The sequence below is a fragment of the Plectropomus leopardus genome, chromosome 15, assembly GCF_008729295.1.
Source record: "Plectropomus leopardus isolate mb chromosome 15, YSFRI_Pleo_2.0, whole genome shotgun sequence".
NCBI lineage: Eukaryota > Metazoa > Chordata > Actinopteri > Perciformes > Serranidae > Plectropomus > Plectropomus leopardus.
Genome location: NC_056477.1, coordinates 2,882,381 through 2,904,089, shown reverse-complemented (window position 1 = coordinate 2,904,089; position 21,709 = coordinate 2,882,381). Strand labels below are relative to the sequence as shown.

General features: G+C 39.4%; 1 protein-coding gene across 1 annotated transcript; it reads right to left on the bottom strand.

Annotated features, from left to right (window-relative positions):
- Positions 1 to 2,608: 2,608 nt before the first annotated feature.
- LOC121954374 (high-affinity choline transporter 1-like) lies at positions 2,609 to 16,956 on the bottom strand. The gene is made up of 8 exons (XM_042501830.1): positions 16,665 to 16,956; positions 15,837 to 15,950; positions 12,775 to 12,930; positions 10,542 to 10,690; positions 6,919 to 7,062; positions 4,876 to 5,029; positions 4,243 to 4,460; positions 2,609 to 3,247 (listed from the first exon to the last, which is right to left on the bottom strand). The coding sequence occupies exons 1-8, from the start codon at positions 16,846 to 16,848 to the stop codon at positions 2,696 to 2,698; spliced, it is 1,671 nt and encodes a 556-aa protein (XP_042357764.1). The 5' UTR covers positions 16,849 to 16,956; the 3' UTR covers positions 2,609 to 2,695.
- Positions 16,957 to 21,709: the final 4,753 nt, after the last annotated feature.

Here is a 21,709-nt window from a genome sequence, read left to right as displayed (position 1 = left end):
CTTTTACAACCAAGTTTTATTGCTCAAAGTGAAATTCTGCACACGTGTCTTTATTCACTCATCACCTTCAGAGAACAAATACAAGAGCAGATCTCCAGAATGAGAAGCTTTTACAGATTTTACACCTGCTGAAAAGAAAATCTTTAATATCGTCACACATACACAAAACATTCGGTGCATCTAATCCAGACCCAACAACAGTCAGAATTCGTGCATTTAGCATTCATAGTGTCACTTTTTCTTAAAATGCAGACATTTTCATGGATTTAACACCTAAACTATTGCCTTTTTTTTTTTTTTTTTTTTTTTTTACTACATCAACTTAAAGTTTTAATAAGAAAGTACTCAGATAACTTTTAATCCGAGGCGGACGCTTTTCTGTTTCTGTTTGATCATAGCTGTGCAGAACATTTACAGGGCTTCATGTTGAGGTATAAACCGTCACGAGTCCCAGACAACACAAGTACTGTTGAAGCAAACTGATTAATCCAATGCTAATCTGCTCTCCACTCACACCATTTCTCAATCCAAACCTCATCACCAACACAACCATCAGAAGGACACAGGAAGAGCCAGAGCAGCGTCCTTTTCACTGCAACACTTGCTCGTGTAGTCTTATTATAGAAGACCTTTATCTCAGTCTGTGTTAGTGTGTCCTGGGGGACGATTGTTCCACTAGAGCTGTTGGCACACAGACAAGTCAGGAGCGAGGTGTCATCCCATTTAATACCACGCTGATATATTGTTACTTGACTTAGATTGACACGGACATCAGGGCGGACTGTCCGGAGATCTGTCACAGCCGCGGCATGCCTCACGGTCCCATATTGAATTATCAAGGAGGGTGGTTATTTTGGTGTGTCATCCACATGTGTCATAGGACACACGTGCAGTCAGGACTTCAGCAGGCTTTAATTTCCAAAACTTAGAACATCCTTGTTTGGCTATATATCCATACAGATTGTTTTTTTTTCTTTTTTTCAAACACATATGCATCAGTGTTTTAGTCTCTTCAGACCTCAATATTCAACTAATAAGTGCTTAAAAATTACAGCAGTCAATAGTGAAGACTGTGTACCCCCCCCCCCCCCCCCTTTATTTTTGTCGCGTCAAAAGTGCCAGCACACCAAAACTGATTTCCAAGTGCTTAAAGGGAAATTCCACTATTTTTCAACCTGGGTCATATTTTCATATTTTTACTCATTAATATCTCCAGTGCAGATATTTAGCAGACATTAATCGAGAGGCAAATCTAAAGGAGCCTCTCACATGTTGAATTTAAGATGAGATGTGAGACCATTGCTTTCCAGCCCTGTTAATAAATGCCAGAACTTCCCTTTAATATTTAAGACATTTACTTGATGATGCTTAACGCTGTGAAATTCTAATATTTTTTTAAAGTGATCTTTCTGCCATTTAGTGATTAAAACATCAAAAGTGATGTAAAAAGACATGTCACATTGTGGATATTTCAAGTGCAAGAAACCACACTGACCACAGCCTGACAGGAAATCTGAAATTAAATTCTAAAACAATAATGTACGTGTGTAAAGAAAAGAATGGGCAGGAGAAAGCCAGGTTAAATTTTATATTCAGTGATTATATCACAAATTTCAGGTCTCTGAAGCCCCTTTGCTCCCATATAATCTGTTTTGCTCAGCTCTGAGTACACGCTAATTAAATCGGTTGGGTTGTTAAAGCAGCTCTGCTGGTTATTTCTGTGTTCACTCAGCAGCGGCGCTGTACGTCGGCAGTATTAACCACTGGTCACGCCTTGGTTTCAACATTAACAATACTTCACTGTTGACGCACGTTTTTAAAAGCTAAAGCCTACTATAAACACTGACCAAAAGAAGAATGCTGTGCGATCAAATATAAAATTACCTTTTAAAGCATGGATGTGAAATCTCATGAGCCCAGCAGGCACCGGTCCAGGGGCCCAACGGGGCCAGTGAGCCTCCGTATTAAGTGACTTTTATTAATATTTGTCTTGGAAATTCAGAGAGCTCAGTCAAACGCAGGGATGTCTTTTCGTTTTTTGTTTGTTTTTTGTGTGTTTTGTTTTGTTTTTTGCTCCTGATTTCAATCTGAGTCTTTTCACATTGATTACTTGATAATACCAAGTCAGATCTGATTCTTTTTTTTGTATTTTTGATCATTTTTTGCCAACATAATAGAGCTGCACCATGCAAACCGAGGTTACAGTAAGCCCACATCAAAGTCTGTAGTATGTTTGACTTTGCTTTAAGAAGATATAACACTCATTACAGGTTTTAACGGTTTCTTATAGGATTGTGTGCATCTATAGGGTTATGTGGGAGTGCTCCTTGATCTCCTAAAACAAAAAAAACTAAAGTTCAGTTGACAACAGCACTAATAGTTAATGTGCAAAATGTTATTCAGAAAGACGTGAAACAACTACAAGCATTCCTGGTCAGGGTGTGGCGGGCGTTTTTACATGTTTGTGCCCAGGGGGTCTATTTTCTTATAATCCAACAATGAAATGCTCTTATAATAACAAAGAGCATAATGTGTTTTTTTCCTTTCATTTATGCTGTATATAAAAGTATACAAAAAATTCAAAATATATTGTACTGTTAAAATTATGTCATTACACATTACATACATTTCTTCTTAAACCAGTCCATACTGATGTAAAATGTATAAAAATGTATTTTAAATGAGCGTTTTGGACTTAACATGTTGATTCTAACATAGGTTCACACACTTCATTGTTCTCATGTGGTTCTTTTAAGTTCTCATTCTTAGTGTCGGATTTGGCGCCATCTTGTGTTTGTATTGAGTATTGAGTCTTTACATTAAAAATGTCCAATTTCTCAGGAAGCAGGCCTCTGTTGAAGAGCGCAGACGCCAGGTAGGAGAACAACAGGATGGCTGCCACAGATGACAGCATGCAGATGGTCCTGATTGGAGAGCGCTGGATGTAAACCCCTTTTACCAGAGTGCATCCTGGGAATTTGAGAACAGGTGGTATCCCGAGCAGCGGCTCCCCGCACAACACCCGCAACAGCATGCCCGTCACGCAGCCCAGCACGGCCCCGTAACCGTTGGAGATGCTGAAGAAGAGGACGCAGACGAGCTGCGGCAGCATGAGGGTGTAGGTGAGGTCAGAGCGAAGCATCCAGATCATCAGGACGCTGTTGTCCAGGAAGGTGAGAGACGTACCGGCCAGGCCCACCACCACCACCGAGATCCGGATCACCCACTCGATCTCTCGCTCTGACGCCTGGAGGAAAAACATCAGAATCATCCTTTTTTTGTCTAATTATTTTTTTGTGAAAAACTAGAATTATCGCCTGCTGGTTTTATGCCTCCATGCACCGGTCAAGTTTCACCGTTTACATCCATGTCTGAAATGTGGATGCTTCACACACATCTTCCTCCCGGCAGCACAGAAGATCTATAAAATCAGCACAGCTATGGCTTTGAGCTTGTCAGTAGGAACTGGCTTCCTCATGATGCAGCAGGAGCTACACGAGCTGTTATTGCATCACATAACTCTTCAAAAGTTGAGCAGATAATCTGTAAGTTTTGAATCCATAATTCCTCTGAGAAACTGTGGACTATCAGCTCCCAGAAATCCCTCATATGTGTCTGCTCCCACATAGAAAGAGATCTTTGTGAATTTCTGTCATAATTAGGCATTAATTTTGATCAGAAACATGTTTCATGAGGTCACAGTGACCTTGACCATTGATCACCAAATCAGGTCATCAGTGAGTTTAAGTGGACATTTGTGCCAAATTTGAAGGAATCCCTCAAGGTGCTCTTGAAACGTTGCGTTGATAAGAAAGCGGCAGATGCGAAATCAAAGTGAAGTCAACCTTCGACCGCCAAAATGTATCAGTCAGTTCATCATAAAGGTTTTCACCAAATTTGAAAATACTCAAGGTGTTCTCGAGATATATACGGGAGTGAGACAGATGATGTCTCAGTGACTTTGGCCGTCGACCGCCAAATTCGAATCAGTTCCTCGTTGAGTCTTAAGTGGACGTTTGTGTCAAATTCAAAGAAACTCACTCAAGGTGTTCTTGAGATATTATGTTCACAAGAACAGACGGACCGCCCGAAACACCAGCGTGGAGGCATAAATTGTAGTTAATTCAAGACAATTTGTTAAATCAATTAGTGTAAAACTACATTCCATCCGATGAATGTGTTTAATATGGGCTGACGGGTGTCTGAAGGGATTAATAAAACTTTCGGTCTCTTTTTCCTCACCAGTGGCCTCAGGATGGTCCTGTAGATGTTGGCGGTGAAGATGGAGGCCGCAGACAGTAAGGCAGAGTCTGTGGATGACATCACGGCGGCGGCCACCGCCCCAATGCCGATGATTGAGATGTATGTTGGAGTAAGGTGCTGCAGGACGATGGGCAGGACGAGTCCGGTCTCATTGCGTGCGAACGGAGATGGAGAACCATAGGAGGTCATGTTCCAGTCTGAGGAACGTGGAAACAGACGGACAAACAGGTGAGCGAGAAGAGAAAGACAAGTTAATCAATGATTCTGCATTATTTCTTTAAAAAAATGTTTAAAATTTAAATGCAACACTTTTGGTTTGACAAATTTATTAGAATTTAGAATGATTCAAAAATATTACCTCCTGCATTGCACAAGCTTTAATGTATGTTTTATTTTAGTTCAGTTATTCTTAATACTTTGCATACATTGACGGATCCGCAGACTAATTAACTAATTAACTGTTTCAGGTCCCTGGTGCTGTTTTTTTCTAGCCAAGGTCAAAAGTAAAATTTTTTAAAAAATCTAAGAAACACATTATAACATTATGTTTTTTTAATAATCATAACAATATTAATAAATAATGATAATAATAACTGTCTTGTTTTACTGTACCTGTTGATGCAGCCACTGCACCGAGGAGAATGGGAGGGATGCCTAATGTGGGAACGATGAACGCGGCCGCGAAGCAGGTGATCTTGGCTGTAGCCGAGGAAGCAGCTGACAGCGTCCTCTGGTGGAAGTTTTGAAGACCCAAGTTCCCCAAACCCTTGAAGAGATGAAGGACAAACAAAAGACAAAGGAATAAAATGAACTAGAGGTAAAGTTTATCTTCTATTTTTCGTTTATCGTCCAAATGAAAAAGAGAAACTGTACTTCCCTTCTGACTACCATCTTTGTTTGGATTAGAAAAAACTAGGAAACAGCAGGCAAAGTATTTCTTTGATCCGGATAACCAAAAGAGTGTGGAAATCCTTTCATAACTGTGGGAAATAGGACTTTAGGTTTTAGAAAAATATTTTGGCAAAACAAACGTTCAGCTCTTTGACCTAAATATAAAAAAAACACAAGAGGCTCAAACTAGAGCAGCTCAGTCATCCTCACCTCAAAACTTCCACCTTTTGAAGAGCTCTGCTGGGAGAAAAAGTCCCTCTCTGTCCTTCACCCAAACCTTTTATCAGATTTAGGTAGCCCGTTTAACACAGTGTCATGATTACCAGCTCACCTCACCACGTTGATGTAGTTATAGAAAACTTAAAGGAACACCTCACAGATTTTCAACCAGCTTTGTGTCATAACAATGTAGGTAGTATGTGTCAATGAACTGCAGTAAACTTCCCTCCGTCTAACCAATGCATAGATCTCCATCCTCCCCCCACATTCAGCTACAGGCTGTACTTCTGCATTTTCGTATCGGCCGCAACACACGCGGCCACCGCTGATACAAAGAGTATAGAAGCTGATCAAGAGACAGACCCGCCCCCTCTAACCCTGAAAACCTCAGACCAAATCTTATCAAACAATAAAGCAAAGCAGTGCTGATCAAATATTAATATAGCTAATGTAACTGCACTGCCTGTTTCTCTCCTCGTGTTTCTGGAAACATATTTTAACGTCCTGTTTAGCTGTAATAGCTGGAGTTTGTGAACAGGAGGTGGGCGTCATACTTTTTCTGCACAGTGAAAACAAAGGTCGAAAAAACAAAAACGGTGAAACTAAGCAGCACTGATCAAATATTTACCCAAATTCTGTGTCTGATTTGCAATTTTCTGGCCTGAAAATGTTTTAGAGACATGTTTTACCTTACTGTTTAACTGTAAATGAGATTGTTTGTTACCAGCCAGTCGCCATTGTGTAGAACGGACTAATTCACATTTTGTCACCTACTAGTGGAAGAGATTATTGGTCTGGTATTGTGCAGTGCATTCTGGTAGTTGAAGGTTTTCTACCTCTTGAGCAAAAGTGTCCCTTTTCTCGGTTTTCTCAGGTCATATAGCAAAAATTTCAAAAGTATTTGCATCTTTCTACTGCAGAGACATCCTTGGCAACTGTTCTTGCCTCAAATTGCTTCAGAAACATGTTTTAACTTACTGTACTACCTTGATACAAGATTGTTTGTTACCAGCCAGCTGCCATTGTGTCAAATTGGGTGAGTTCGCATTATGTCATCTACCCGCAGGAGCATTTTTTGGTCCGTTGTGGCGCAGTGTGTTCTGGTAGTTGTAGGTTTTCTACCTCTTGGGCAAAGAGCAAACGCCACAGTCCTTTTGCTGTTTTCTCTGGTCATGCAGCAAGTATTTGTGTCTTTATACTGCACTGGCAGCCAAGCTTTATTCAAAGACCATCTTCTTTAAGAAAGCTGTGAAAGTCCCAACTACTTCTAATGCAGGAATTCACATTTCTGAAGCCTCCATGAAAAACATGAAACTCAAGAAGAATGTTTATGTAGCACCTGCAGTGCAGTCAACTCCATTGCACAAGACAGATCACCGACTATTGAAGGATATAATCGGAAAAAAAGCATATTTGGATCCTCACCAGTCCGGCCGCAAACTTGATCCACTGCCCACGCTTTAATAAAACAATGAGGCAGAGAACATCCTCGAACTTCACCTTTGACAAACACTGAGTCTTTCATGAGAACCTGTCCAGTCTTACCAGGAGTAGGAAGTTATCAATCCACCTCCAGGCTCTGTCCGCCTCCAGAGAACCGACCCATGGAGGCTGGAAGGTGTAGTTGTAGGCCGTCTCAGTGATGTCCACCACAGCGGGGCCCATCAAAGCGAAGGGGACACACAGCCACTAAGGAGAGACAATGTCCTTCAGCAGATTTTACACTATAAACAAGCTCTTTTGTTCAACTAGAAAACACTTTATGGTCACGGGTTGGAAGCTATCAAAGCATGCATAATGCAGAGGTGTGGTACCTGTACAGGTTGCCAGACTTTTTTCAGTGTTCACAAATACTGACAGATACATCCACACCTTTAGTTTCCAGTTCACCTGATTAGCATGTGTTTGGACTGGGGAGTGCTAACCACTGAGCCACCGTCGCACCATTTAAGACTTCTGGGAGATGACTTCATCAGGGCCATCAGGGCACACAATGGCTAAACAACAAAGAGCTTTACTCCAAAATAAGATTATTTAAAATGAATCAAACCTTCCTTCAAAGCTATTTAATGGCACCAAGTGTAGACATTTAAATTAAATAGCTAAAGCTGCTGACATAAATATAAGCTGGATGATGAAATCAATACCACGCTCATGTCTGTGTGTTAAAATGACACAATATAATGTCTGCTTATAACAAGTGAAAATTAAAGTGACACCACGCCCACTCTCAAAATTCATACATGTAATTCATATGGTCTAAGACAGTCCACAAATATAAGTACATATGAACAACTCTCTCCCAAATCCAAAAACTAGAGTGCTAAAACTCAAATTTATGATGTCATTAAGTATAAAGTCTGGAGCTGCTCCACAGACAATTCATTGGAAAATATGTTATAGACGACACTAAGAACACACGGGCGAATGATCTGAGTACAGGGTTCCTGCGGCTCCTTAAAAAATATGAAAAGGCATTGAATTCATTAATCTGAAAATAAGCCCTTAATTGTTTTTTTTTTTTTTTTTAAATGACTGGTTTTAAATTAATCTTTAAAAAGTCATGAGACATGGGAAATAGGATCTTAGGAATTTCCAATGATTTTGCAAAATCTCACAATAATTGGTGACTCTTTTTAAATTTAAATAATTTCATTAATTCCTTTTCTTTAACACATGATGGGAATTCAAGCAGTGAAATCTCACAAGCAGAGTGAGAATCACAAAATTGAAAACCAATCAAAAATGTCTACTATAAACCAAATGGAGATCTTTATGGCAAAATAATATGTTCATTGTCTTCTATGTGTTTCACTCTGAAAATGGTTGTTTTATTCAGCATCTGATGTAGATAATCTTAACTTTTTCACTAGACCAAAAAAATGTTTTATATTACAATAAACATTTAGGCAATATGAAATAGTCTTAAACTTAATTCCAAGTGGCATTAAAAAGTCTTTAAAAAGTCTTGGATATAACCTAAGCTGCAGGACCCCTGTGAGTAAATGGGGACATGAATAAAGCTCATTTGGCAATGAAAAAGAAAACAAACATTATGTCGCTCCATAAAATCAGGCCATTATTTATTGTCTGTGGAGCAGCTCCAGACTTTATACTCTGTGACATCACAAGTTTAAGACTCAGCTCTGTGGTTTCTGGCTTCGAGAGAGCAGCTCATGTTCACAAATACTGAATAAGCTTTTCTGGAAATAACATATTGGAATTCTTAATGTTGGTAGTGTTCCCCTCAAAGGGATAATGCTAAATGCTAAAACCTACCTCAATAATAGGACAAGCAGAGAAGAGTCATTAAGTCAGTGAACTTAATTTCACCATTACTAAACATTAGCCACCAAAAGCTACTGGTCAAACGAGACCAAGTAAGACTGCAGCTCTTCTGTAGAAAAGGTTCAATTGTGAGATGGAACGACAGAGTTGTCTTCCAACCATAAGTGAGTCACCACTGGAGTCAGAAAAACGTGCCAAAACATTGTCTGTGTAATTGGGACAGCCGTTTGTTATGCGTGCAACCCACTGCGGGAGATCGATTAAGCAGCCATTAGCAGTTAGCGTCTAACTCAAAGGGGAAGAGCAGCAGCCAAAAATGTCTGCAAATCTGGCAAACAATGAGATTCAGGAGCTTCTTACCCTCCGAGCAGTAGACGACATCAGCCAGCATACAACAGAGACAGTAAATTGTTGTTATTGCGACGTTTTGGCACACTGGAGGCCGTGACTGTTACATGTCACACGCGTCACACCTCTTCAGTGATGCCGGCATGATATCTAAAATCACACAGTAGAGCGCCATGATGCTGTGGTTGTTTGGTTCTGCATAAAAATGCAATGACACTGCAAAGACGGATCTTAGTAGCGGCTGTACAGCGCGATCTGTGTAAATAGTGTCAAGCTTTTGTTATGGGGGGCAATTAGGCTAACTTAGCATAAAGACTATATGTAAAAAGCTAGTGTGGCTCTTTCCAAAGTTAAAAAACACCCCTACCAACACCTCTAAAGCTCACTAATTAACACCTTTCTTGTTTTACTGCTCTTCCTGCAGTTTCTTCCCTTTTTTCCCCCCGTTACAGGGGTTCTTTTTCGGGAGTTTTTCCGTGGGTGATGTGAGGGTCTACGGGCAGAGGGATGTCGTACACTGTAAAGCCCTCTGAGGCAAACCATGTTTTGTAATAATGGGTTCTATAAATAAAATTGACTTGACTTGACTTTTTTCTGTACACAAATAGAAATTTAGAAAAGACAAATTGTGGTTTGACAGAAACTTGAAACTATTCTTTGGTGAACAACAGCTGGCCTGTGAAGGTGTGATGCATCCAGCAGAGACACATGTGCTCTCAGGCCACATTTAAACGAGAAAAGCCCCACCAAAAACTGAAAAGTCTTTCCTTTGAGTTTCCAGAAAAATCTGCGTTCATATGATAACATTTTGAAAATGATCCTCGTGTACACGGATCTGCAAAAACCACTGAAAACGCTGTAGTATGTATGCCAGGCCAGTAGTCTGCCATTGTTGTTATTGTTGTCTTCCTACTTGCCAGTTTATACGGAGACAGAAGGGGTGGCGTTTTCCAAAAATTACACTTTGGAACCCGTTTTCAAAAGTTTGTGTTTTCAGGTCCTCAGAATGCCATTATCGTGTAGATGAAAGGCCAAATCGCAGCAAGAGCCGTTTCAGGTTAAACGTCCAGACAGATCCACCTCTCGCTCCTTCACAGTTCCACCGTTTCAACCAAATATGGTCACTTCTGACTTCAAAAATGCCAAACTCACGGCTTCAAAACGGGAGTCCACAAACCAATTGGGAAAGTTCCGGTAGCTCCATCCACTATTTCCATAAACAACATATTAATTACTGAGTTGTATAGGTCTTGGTAGTGCTACTTTGAACTTAAAACAGCCAGAATAGCTGTTTTTCCTTAATGTCCAGCCCTTATACTAAGCTTGGCTAACATCCTCCTGGCTGTTTCGGGGTTAACACACAGACATTAGAGTGGTATCAATATTTCCATCTAATCCTCATAAAGAGAGCAAATCAAATAAGCACATGTCCTTAAACTGTTGAACTATTCCTCTAATGATTTTTTTTTTCAATCCATGACCTGCAGGGCAGCCAGGGAATCCATTAGTATGCAGGAAAAGCAATGACTCACCAAACTGATGAAAATGAGGATGAGCTGTATGATGTCTGTGTAGGCCACAGAGTAGAGACCTCCCATCAGGGTGTAGGTGATGGCCACAGCAGCAGAGATCCAGATGCTCACAGTGTAGGACAAATTCAGGATCACACTCATGGTTACACCTGTTAAATGCACACACATTAGTGTTTTGCACACCCTGCATACCCCCCCTCAACATTTCAGATACTTGTGAGGAGGTGAAATCCTAATGTTACCCATTACAGCCGTGTTGCAGTAAAACACCAAATCTCTCAGTGGTTAAAGGTCCAACGTGTAGGATTTAGTGGGACATATTGGCTGAAGTGGAATATAATATAATAAGAATGTATTCTTAATGATATAATCACCTGAATAAAGGAAACATTGTGTTTTTGCTACCTTAGAATGAGCCGTTTATATGAACAAAGGGAGCGGGTCCGTGTTGACAGAGATCACCTTGTTGCACAGCCATGTTTCTACTGTAGCTCAGAACAGACAAACCAAACGCTGGCTCCAGAAAAGACCATTCACGTTTCGCTTTTTTTTTTTTTTTGCAAACAGCAAAAAAACCCACATTTTTTAAGGTAAAATTGCTTTACTCAGTGTTTTTACCAGTTTAAATCACCTGGTCTGTTTGTTTTAAGAGCAAGAGACCTTTACGGATAAATCTGCTCCCGCTGAAAACCTCCTGAATGTCTTGATCTTGAGTCATCGACAAAAAAAGCTCAGCACTCATTAGCAGATTTAAGTTTAGCTGCCCCTCTCCACCATGCCAAACAGCATTGAAGAAACACTGATTTGTAACTTGAAACTGTTTGTTTCAGTGTTTTTACCAGTTTAAATCACCTGGTCCATTAATTTGGAAAAAAAAGAGACTTCTGCAGATAATTCGGCTCCTGATAAACACCTCTCAAACAATGAACACTGACGAAATTCTAACATGCATGCCTACTATACGGGATCATACACAGAATCCAGAAATGAGCTCCCATTCATTCTATAGTGATTTGCTGCTCAAAGCATGCTGGGATACCAGTGATGCGGACCAAGCTGGTGGTGCAATGAGAGGACGTGACTATTTGAACATTTTAAACAGTGCAGCCACAAGTGAGTGGTGGTGCAGGCTCCATGCAAGCTTTTGTGAATTTGTTGCATATAGTGGGCTTTTCAGCCGGTTGCAATCTGCGATCCTCACTGCTAGATGCCACTAAATCCCCACAAATCTTACACACGGTTTCTTTAAATAACGTTGACATGTCACCTAGATTTATTTTGAACCTTACAATATGATGAAATAAACTATAACTCTACAGTGTATAATCTATTTTCTTTAGAACTTAGACATGTTTTAACCAGAAGGACGCTCAATCCAAAAATAAACACTTAAAACATGCTTTCTTATTTAGAGTATTGGACACTCAAACACCAACTAACTCCTGTTTACAGGTGCATTAGTTTTGTTTTTTGAGGTGGAGTGAGAACACAAAAGAAATCATCAGCTGCAGTTTACCAGGATGGGTGATACAGGATTTGGTTGCAATATCTAATCCTTATTTAAATAGTTTGCCAAGGGAAGGTTTGCATGAAACTTGTGATGTTTTTATCAGTGGCATTAAAAAATCAAACAGGGTCACACCTTTACACCTGGCATAGTTTCTTTATCAGTTCATCTGAAGTGGTGAATGCAGCACGTGATTTAGGTTGTTTAACCTTCAGCAGAAATCTGCCATGTCAATTATAATGTTTAATCATATTTAGGCGTGTTACAGCCATCCTTACCGGAGTGAAAAACATCAACAGAAATGAGTGCAGCAGACGCAGGAGATTAACAATCCTTAAATTATTAAGTAGTGGTGTGAAGTTAGATGGTTTTGAATATTTATTTACAATTACTTAGCAGATATTATGCATAAAGTGATGTTTTTGACAAGGATCACTTAAATGTGACTTGATGTGTTGCAACAACAAAAAAAAAAAACAGAAGATAGATCAAATCTAGGAGCCAGTAGCAATTCTTTATCTCAATACTTGATTATCATAATGCACCTGCGGTTACTGGTTTGATTTAAGGTCTTGCTCCCTTGATGTAGTTATTTCAGACCAACTGTACAATTAGACAAAGGCTTGTGTTTCACTCAACACCTCAGCAAAGAGCTGCGATCAACAGCTGCTCCGCTGCCAGGGTCAACATACGAGTATCAAATGCATCACACCCACACATTCTTACCTAATCCTATGAGTGTTCCTGTTACCCACATAATCTCAGATACGAGTGAGGCCAGAGACAGAGCGGCCGTCGGTACTTTTCCATATTTGATCTGGAAAGGATCCATCATGGTCACATACTTATTGTTTCTCATCGGCTCGGCGAAGAACAGGCCACCTCAATGACAGAACAGAGAAACACAGAGATTTAGATTTATTGGCTGACGGTTACTTGTCATTTAAATGTATAATATTGCCGACATTCAGTTTAAGATTTATAAAAAAAAGTATAAGAATACTTAACCAGATTTTTAGCAAAACACTTGAATTATATTTCTTGTTCAAATGTTCCTAATATTCCGTAAAATTCCTGTAAAAGTACTTTTAGCTTTTTTAACAGGAAACTCATGATGCATCTGGTCTCATTCTCACTTTTGAAGGTAGCTAAATTTATGTGAATGTGTGTGATTTTCTGTGTGAAACGGTGCCTGTGCTCTTTAGCCCTGAATGTAAATGTTTTATTTCCTAAAGCATAAAAAACCACATAACCCAGACTACCAGACAAACCTTTTGAATCAATCGCAGTTAACATGTAGCCACACTGATTTCAGCGTACATTCATCAGGGATTAAGAGGATAAATTTTTCTTTTCTCATGTGACTTTCATGTGGAAGAGGAATGTTGTTTTTCTCTGCTAATCTCCAGACATAAGGGAAGTTGTGTTAGCCTGTTGTTGATCAAAAGATATGACAAAATCTAAATGTTGTCATATTCAAGAGGGAAAGGAATCCATCCTCTCGTATAGTTACTGCACACTAAACTGCATTGCTCTGTGCTGCATTTCAGGAGTTGATTTACGATGAAGTGCTGTGATTTATTGTTTTGGGAAAACCAATTCCTCCTAACCTGCCTTGTCTACTTCAGTGAGTGATTTCCTACATTTCCCCGGGGGGCTTTTAGCAGTTTCCAGTGGAAAGGAATCCATATACAATAAACATTAAGTAGTGATAGTGCAGTTCAGACTTCCCTCTGAAAGTACAAAGATGCCTAAATAGTCAAATAATAAAAACAGATGAAGAAAACTAAATTTTTTCCATGTAGTACAACCAAAATGTAAAAATGCGCACTTTAATTACTGATTTCTGGAACTAAAGACCAGTATCCAGTCAACCTTAGCTTTATTTGAAGGTGAAGTCTAACATTGTAGAGCTGGACAAGCTGAGTGCAGAGAATAAACTCAACATAGCGTTAGGTTGTAAATGCCTTCCAATTACTAAAACAACTCATATGGGTGTAATGTTATCTGCTGCTTCTATATTTAAAGGGATACTTCGCTGATTTTATTTACTACCCACATTGTATCACAGCAATGTGGGTAGTGTGAACTGTGGTGAACTTCCCTCCATCTAACCAGTGCCCACGTATGCTTACTGCACCTCGCCAAACTTCGCGGGATGACGCAATTTGATGCAAAACATGTCATCCGCCAGAATTTAGAATTTAGATGATGTTTTTCTGTGGGCCAAACGGGGAAGTTAGCATCGCCCCAGTTGGGGTTTTATTTTAATGATCGCCGATAAAATTAATTAATGAAAAAGTGTGCGTATTACACTCGGCCAACACCAGGGAAGGCTGACTGCAATACATGCAAAGACGTCAAGTCAATTTTATTTAAAAAGCCCATTATCACAAATTTCACTTTGCCTCAGAGGGCTTTACAGCAAACGACATCCCTCTATCCTCAGACGCTCACAGACTCAGACTACGGAAAACTCCCCAAAAAAACCCTATAATGGGGAGGGGTGGGAGTTTGTTGTATTCCAAATTCTAAAAAAATAAGAGTTCCCTGTGGTTTTACAAAGTAAAAGCTCCTTCCATCCTAACATTTTCTTCTAATCAGAAAAATACCAAATATCGGCTCCATTTATCAGCCAGGCCGATATTCTGTATGCCCCTGTCACCCAACAGCAGAAGCATTTATTGTTCTGCTTTGGCACAGTGCATTCTGGTAGTTGTAGGTTTTCTGTCTCTTGAGCAAAAGCATCCTTTTTCTTCTCTGTTTTCTCTGGTAATTTAGCACCAATTTCAAAAGTATTTGTGTCTTTCCACTGCAGAGACATCCTAGTTTTTATCAAAAGTCCACCTTTACAGCAGTGAAATACCTCTTTAGGATAGATGTAAGCTCCTTGGTTAAAGAGAAAAAAAGATATTTTTATACAGTCGTGACTCGTCTTGGTCTTGTGAGGGTTTTTTTTAAAACTCAGACTTTTGTGGATCTTTATCTCCGGCCTCACAATTGCCCACGCCAGTCTTTAGTTTTGACTGAGTCACGTTTTTTTTTCTTTTTTTAGCCTTTCTTGCCAAGGGTCACTGGCTGCTGCTCAACTCGAGAGGCCACTCTGCAGCTGTCAGTTCCCCGCAGAGACGAAATTCACTCTCATTTACAAGTGAAGGTGATGCTTATGTTTCATATTATGTCGTTACCGTGTTACGAGCAAGCATCCTTGTTTTAGGTGTGAAGCTGTATGCACAAATATGTGGAAAGATTTCTTACTTTAATAGTGACCTTGTAACATAATGCCGTATAACTGTATATTTTTCTCATTATTTAAGCACATAATGCTACATTTCTGCAAATGTTTGATGTTTCTGCCACATTTTAGACATTTTTTTTATCCAAAATATCGTACTGAGGGACTGTTTCTGAGGTTTTTTTGGACTTGACCCCCATTTGAAAGCAACTGAAGTGGTCCTGATTACAGATAAGACATTAAAACATGATCACAAGAAGTAATTTGTCAGAAAATGTTAACCATGGGTCATTTTAATCATTTTAAACAACGACAGAGGCTGTTGTTTTTGTAATGAGGTCAGTCTACCCTCAGGACGGACTTTACATTTTTACCCGGCTACTGATAAGGATCCAAGAATAACAAAGTCCATTTTTCATCCATCCAGTGTGGTGTGTAATGAGCATTACAGCCTCGTGGGGCCACTGTACAAAATCAAACTGCTGACCCTGAACTGCCCAGCTCTCTCTACCTGTTACTGTTACAGGACTTTAAAAGGAAACCGAAACCTTACCAATGATGAAACACATGGTTGCTGCAATTGGCATCACGGCCCAGATCAGTCCCATGGAGGGGTTGTAGACTGCCTCTGCTGTGCCCACAATGAAGCCACCTCCAACCCAAGTAGCTGTTTACACACAAACAGATTCACATACGGGCAGGGGACAGATGCAAGACGGTTGGCAGGTGCTCAATCTGCACATGCCAGTAACCTGAGAACAGGAACCAGGCTGTCTACTGTAACTTTAATAGGAGATCAAATTTGTATTTACTGTAAATTTAATGGCCAATTACTTTAAAACAAAGAAAGTTGTCCCATCGTGCGGGCTGGAACAAGGGATTTGGGCTGAGAGTCATTATTATACAATATGTGAGAAGTGGGCATGCAGAAGGGTGAAGTAGAATTAAAAAAAAAATTAATATATCACTGACTCATTTCCTGCTTTATTCTACATTCAGCGCTTTTAAACCACATTAACAGATTTTTTTTCCATTTCCTGTTTTACCCCATTTCTTTTGTTCAACCATCTGCCGGTTAAAATACAGATTTATATAATTTCTGGTCGCCTTAAAAGTATAATCCGTTAGGATTCATAATTCAGACGTCGATGTTATAAAAAAAAAATGTGAAAGTGCGTCGGATGCAATTGTACATTTTGTTTTTTTCTATTTTTGGCAAATACGGACTCAACGTGAGAAATCGATTCCATGATGAAAATAAAGCTCGCATGCGCACACAGACAAATTGTCGAAATTAATGAGGTCGTGTATCTTTTTTTAAAAAAATAAATAAAGGGCACAATGACTCCCTGATGTCGCCTGTTTTACCGCAGATACTCGCCTGTCATGGTGAAGATGCCGACCACCAGGTTGATGCCCCGGTTACCCAGCAAAGCCATCTCCGTCTTATTCCCCTGGCCCTTCTTGGCTTCCTTTTTGGACTTGAAAGAAGCCCAGATGCCGATCCCGAGGACCAGCAGGTAGAAGAACATCATAACGGCCACGCCGGGGATGTTGAGGGCCATGATGAGGCTGCAGGATTCCGACTGAAGGACCGAAGTGTCTGCCGGGCAGCCTGGATGATACAACACATCCCTCCCTGCTGCTACACGAGCAGAGTCATGGAGGAATTATTGCTCTGAAGCGCAGTGGAGGCGCCGGGAACTGCAGCCGCAGCAGTCAACCGTCAAGGTGAAACACATCCGTGCACCAGCATATTGTACATTTATGTAATTTGCTGCAGCAAAACACACAAAGAGAATATGCACTTGGAGATTTTAATGCAATTAATTTCGATACTATATATGACTAATATTTTTTCAGCTGTGTCATTTAGTTTATGTACTCACACTTTAGCTTAAACACGTTTTTAATTTATTGGAGTCTGCCCTTCACGTGCACGATTCAAAAAGCCTTCTCATGCACGAGGGAATCATAGGAACCATACAGCATGTAATAAAGCAACACTGATTGTTATTTTATATCTCATTTTATTATATTTTGGTGATATTACCCAACTTGTCTGATGCTGCTTCACATTAAAAGCATTAATCTGGCGCACCACGGGGGGGGGGGCTTTTATTGTGAAGCAGACACCGGAAACACTATTTTTTCCATCAAGGTTACTGCTGAAAGTGACCGCTCATCTTCCAGCTCTGTCAAAATGTATTTATAAAGCATATTTAAATAAGAAAACAACAATTGGTGAAAATGCTATACAATCCCCCATTTTTTTAATTATAAAAACAACACAGACAAATACAGAAATGTAATAATAATAATAATAATAATAACAATAATAAAACACAGACAATAGCAATAAAATGATAATAATAATATTGCAGGAAAGAAGACTGAATAAACAATGTAGTGGAAACACAAAGACCAGTTTAAATGACAAAAAGATAATTATATATAAAAGCAACACACACAGTGAGTTAAAAGCGAGAGAATAAAAATGAGTTATTCTTGTCTTTATTGTGAATTTAATGTTACTGGATATATCATACTTACCACTTGTTAAAAAAACATAATAAACAAAGTTACAAAAAACACATATGGCCGTTGCTGTTAAATTATACAAAAAAGACTGTTAATCAAAGTTTTATCCATAAAACACCAGTCATTTTTTGATGATTTATTGCAAGAAAATAATAATTATGTACAAAGCAGCAACAGTCTTAAAACTGTCTTCACTCAAGGATCATTTACTACCTTTTTATGGAACTTTCAGCAGCATGTAGGCTAATGGTCTTAATCAGCAGATGGAGTTTGCTCAGTAGGCGAGATCATGTTTAAGGCAGAGTGTCCCTGTGTCCCTAAGCTATACAGCCACGTGCTATCAAGTAGCCAGGATCCAAATAGCCTATGTCACACTGGGACAACTGAGCAAAATACCTCCTCTAATGAGGCGCAGTTAAAAGTGTTGGAGAAAGAAGTAAATATTTATCTGTTGTTGTTTTCAGTCAAAGCAATAATTTTAAATTTAACAAGGGGTGGGCATATAAGAAGAGCAGATAAATGTACACTCATAGAAAAAAATAGCTACAAAAATATATATATAAAGGCTACATGTATATATGTAAATGTAGGTTTTAAGGAAAGACTGAGTGTCAATGAAATACAGAAAACAAGAAACATTTATAAGTGGAAAGAAAAAGGTAGGACAATAACAATTTGTCCTCTTGTCTCCAATTAATGTGACCCATTAATAAATAATTTCCGCTATTACCATTTAACATAACAGTCATGCCCATTTTTTAACAACTTAACAACTTTCATCACGTCTAGTGAGACTATGAAGGATTATTCCCATGCTCTTTTATATTTACATTTCTCCTCCCTCTCTAAAAACCTTGTCATACGTAGACTGTATTGTCGCCAAACTTAAAAGAAGACTTGTTGTTCTTCATTTTCAGCACACACACTGATGTACTGGTTTGCATTGCAATGTACAAGGGCTTCTATTTCTGTCTCAGTGTGGAGTAACTGATGTGATCTCTCATTGCTGAGCTGGGGTAAGGTCAGGGAGAGGGCTGCCACTTTTAAGTGCAGATAAACATACTGTTTCAATAGTACAGCAAACTATAGAAACAAAACACAAGCTGCGTATTATTTTCAGAGATTTTGTTATTGATACTTGTGGGTTTTCATTCAAATAAAATACGCTTTTTATATTAAAAATATATCAGCTAACATAAGATAAGCATAAACTTGGAATTTGCAGAGTTCATTTAGTCAGCAGGTTATTAAGACTGTACCCCTGCTGACATCACGCTGTTTTTCCCATGATGCAAAGCAACATCCCTGGGCCTTTTGACAGAAACAATAGCTCTACACACAGCACCTCTGAGCACCCTGCTGATCACGGGTCAACTGTAGCAAGATCTGAACACATTGTCTGTAAAGGCCGACTGAAAAGACCAGAGGGGGGTTCAACGTATATTAAAGCGCCCCGTCAGCTATTCAGGAGCAGCCGCTGGACTTCTCAAAATTTATTTACCATAGTAGATGGAGTCCTGTAAGGGCAAATTTACAGTTAAGCTTGATTTATATTCATCATTACACTGAGATTACACAGACACATTAGACTTATGTTGGGCTTTTATTAAATATCAGTTATCTGAGTTATCTCACAGCTACAGAAAACCCTGGGAACTTGCAGAACATTTTTCATTAAATTTTGTTCTTATTGTCTAAAAAAAAATATTTCTACAAAGACATTTCACATTATTTCAAAACAGTATTTTAACATATTTCCTGTCCCTTGACAGTATAAATGTTATTTCATTTAGCTTTCTCACCATTACAGTTGAAATGTTTGTACATATTTGGCCTAAAGTGACGTTTTAAAAGTGAGGATTAGGTCAGAGTGTTACTGCCGCAGATTGTGTAGCTTTAATCCAAACCAGCTAGAAGTATCAACCCTATTAACACTATTCTGGTGACTGTACATGACACAGCTGTTTCCTCTTATTATGTTCATTCAAAAACTCTACCAACATATAATAATAACTGAATACTTACAGAGAAAGCGGAAATAAATTGTCGCCATTATTATAAGCATCCTAAAATCAACAATATGAATAATCAAATCAGGATTTGGGGTTTAAAGTCTGATCACTAAGATTTGTCATAAATTATTTTAATATCGGTTTACCCTTTGCTCTTCCAATTTACTTACCTTTTGAGGTATCCAGCCATGTTGATACATCCAGAATCCCTGCACATCGTTTTTGGCATCTTTAATACCATTTTTACACCCAAATTAGCTTCTATATGCAGGTGAGATTCCATTCCCATCGTCAGGAGACGTCTTTCTGTTTTTTTCTTGCTGTGTTGCGTTTGTTAGTAACCAGTAGAAAGCAACATCAAGACCAGTGAAAATGTACATATTTTTATATCTGTTACTATCAAAACTGCAATGTGGCCAAGTGCAAAATCGAAATCACAGGAGCGGCAATTCCAACATACCATTATAAATGAAGCAGTTCGGTGCTACAGAGATGCTCCAGCCCACAAATCATATTCTAGATGAAAAATGAAAAATCATGTTGTCACTTTTATTTTATTTTTTTCAGGAAAATAAATTCAAAAATGATCATTCCCACTTAAATTGCAATTGATATCGCAATCAAAACTCTGTAAAAATAATTGCAATATGATCTAATTTGCATATTGTGAGGCCCTATTTGTTACTTTTTCAGTCTCTCTTTAAAACTCAGTGCAGACCAATTCAGAACTACATGCAAGCACTGCTCAGGTGGTGATGGTGGGATTTGTTGCTGAGATGACAAAAGGTTTCAGGACTTGCCAGCATAGGCGATTCATGTCATAGCATTGCACCAGAAAAGGGACAAATATGATGAATGTGTTCACTTGGTTGTCATGTTTCTATCACTGCAGGTCCGAGCTGGAGCCAGTATGTGTCTGTGACTCCTGCAGAGTCTTTTGTCCCAGAAATGAACGCCAATTATAACTTTTCCTACTAAAGACAAAAGCCAGATGCTAGTTGGTGTTAATGGGTTTTTATCCAATGAGAAAGGGCTTAACAGTGTAAACCACTGCCACGAATGTATCAAGTGTCCCACCAGGGATAAAACAACTTGGACCATTACTATATGACATTAAAGGACACCTATCATTCTGTTCCCTGCACAGCTTTGGGACTCTCTGATTACTGTCTGATTCATCCTCTCCTCACTCTCCTGGCAGAAACTGACATTTTCCAAGCCTTTGGTAAAGACTAAGAAAAGATGGCCTGGCGAGGTAGAGCCTGAGCTGCAGACCTGCTTGGACTGCACTAATTGCAGGGTTTTGAGGCTGCAGCCACAGACCTGGATGAACTCTGATACTGTGACATCTTACATCAGTTTTTGTGAGAACATGTGCCAACTAAAACCTGTGGCAGCTACAGCAACAACAAACCCTGGTTTACAACAAAACTCAGATTCATCAGGCCAAGGAGGAGGCCTTCAGGAGTAAGGATGGGCTCCCAAACGCAAATTGGCAAACCCTAGGACAGCAAAAAAAAAGACCCATCCTGCTCTCCCTGTGAGTGGCAGGTACTTGTTGCCTTCAGTCGGCTTTGTGAAGGCAGTGATACACCAAGCAGACATCTGAAAACTAATGGCGACGAAAGACCCCTGCTCTGTCGCCCTCACATTGCCATGTTTCGACCAAAAGGTTGCACAGGAACACACCAGCATGTATGGTCTGCGCCCGTGTGAGAGGAAACACCCCTCCGTACCAGCAGTTGGAAGACTGCCATAATGCTAGGTAGCCAGTTAGCACATCAACAACACAATCCACCGTTAAATCCATATTTAACGTGCACCAGTGAGCAATTTGTAAGGAAAAATCTTACCTCTTATAACAAGTTTGTTT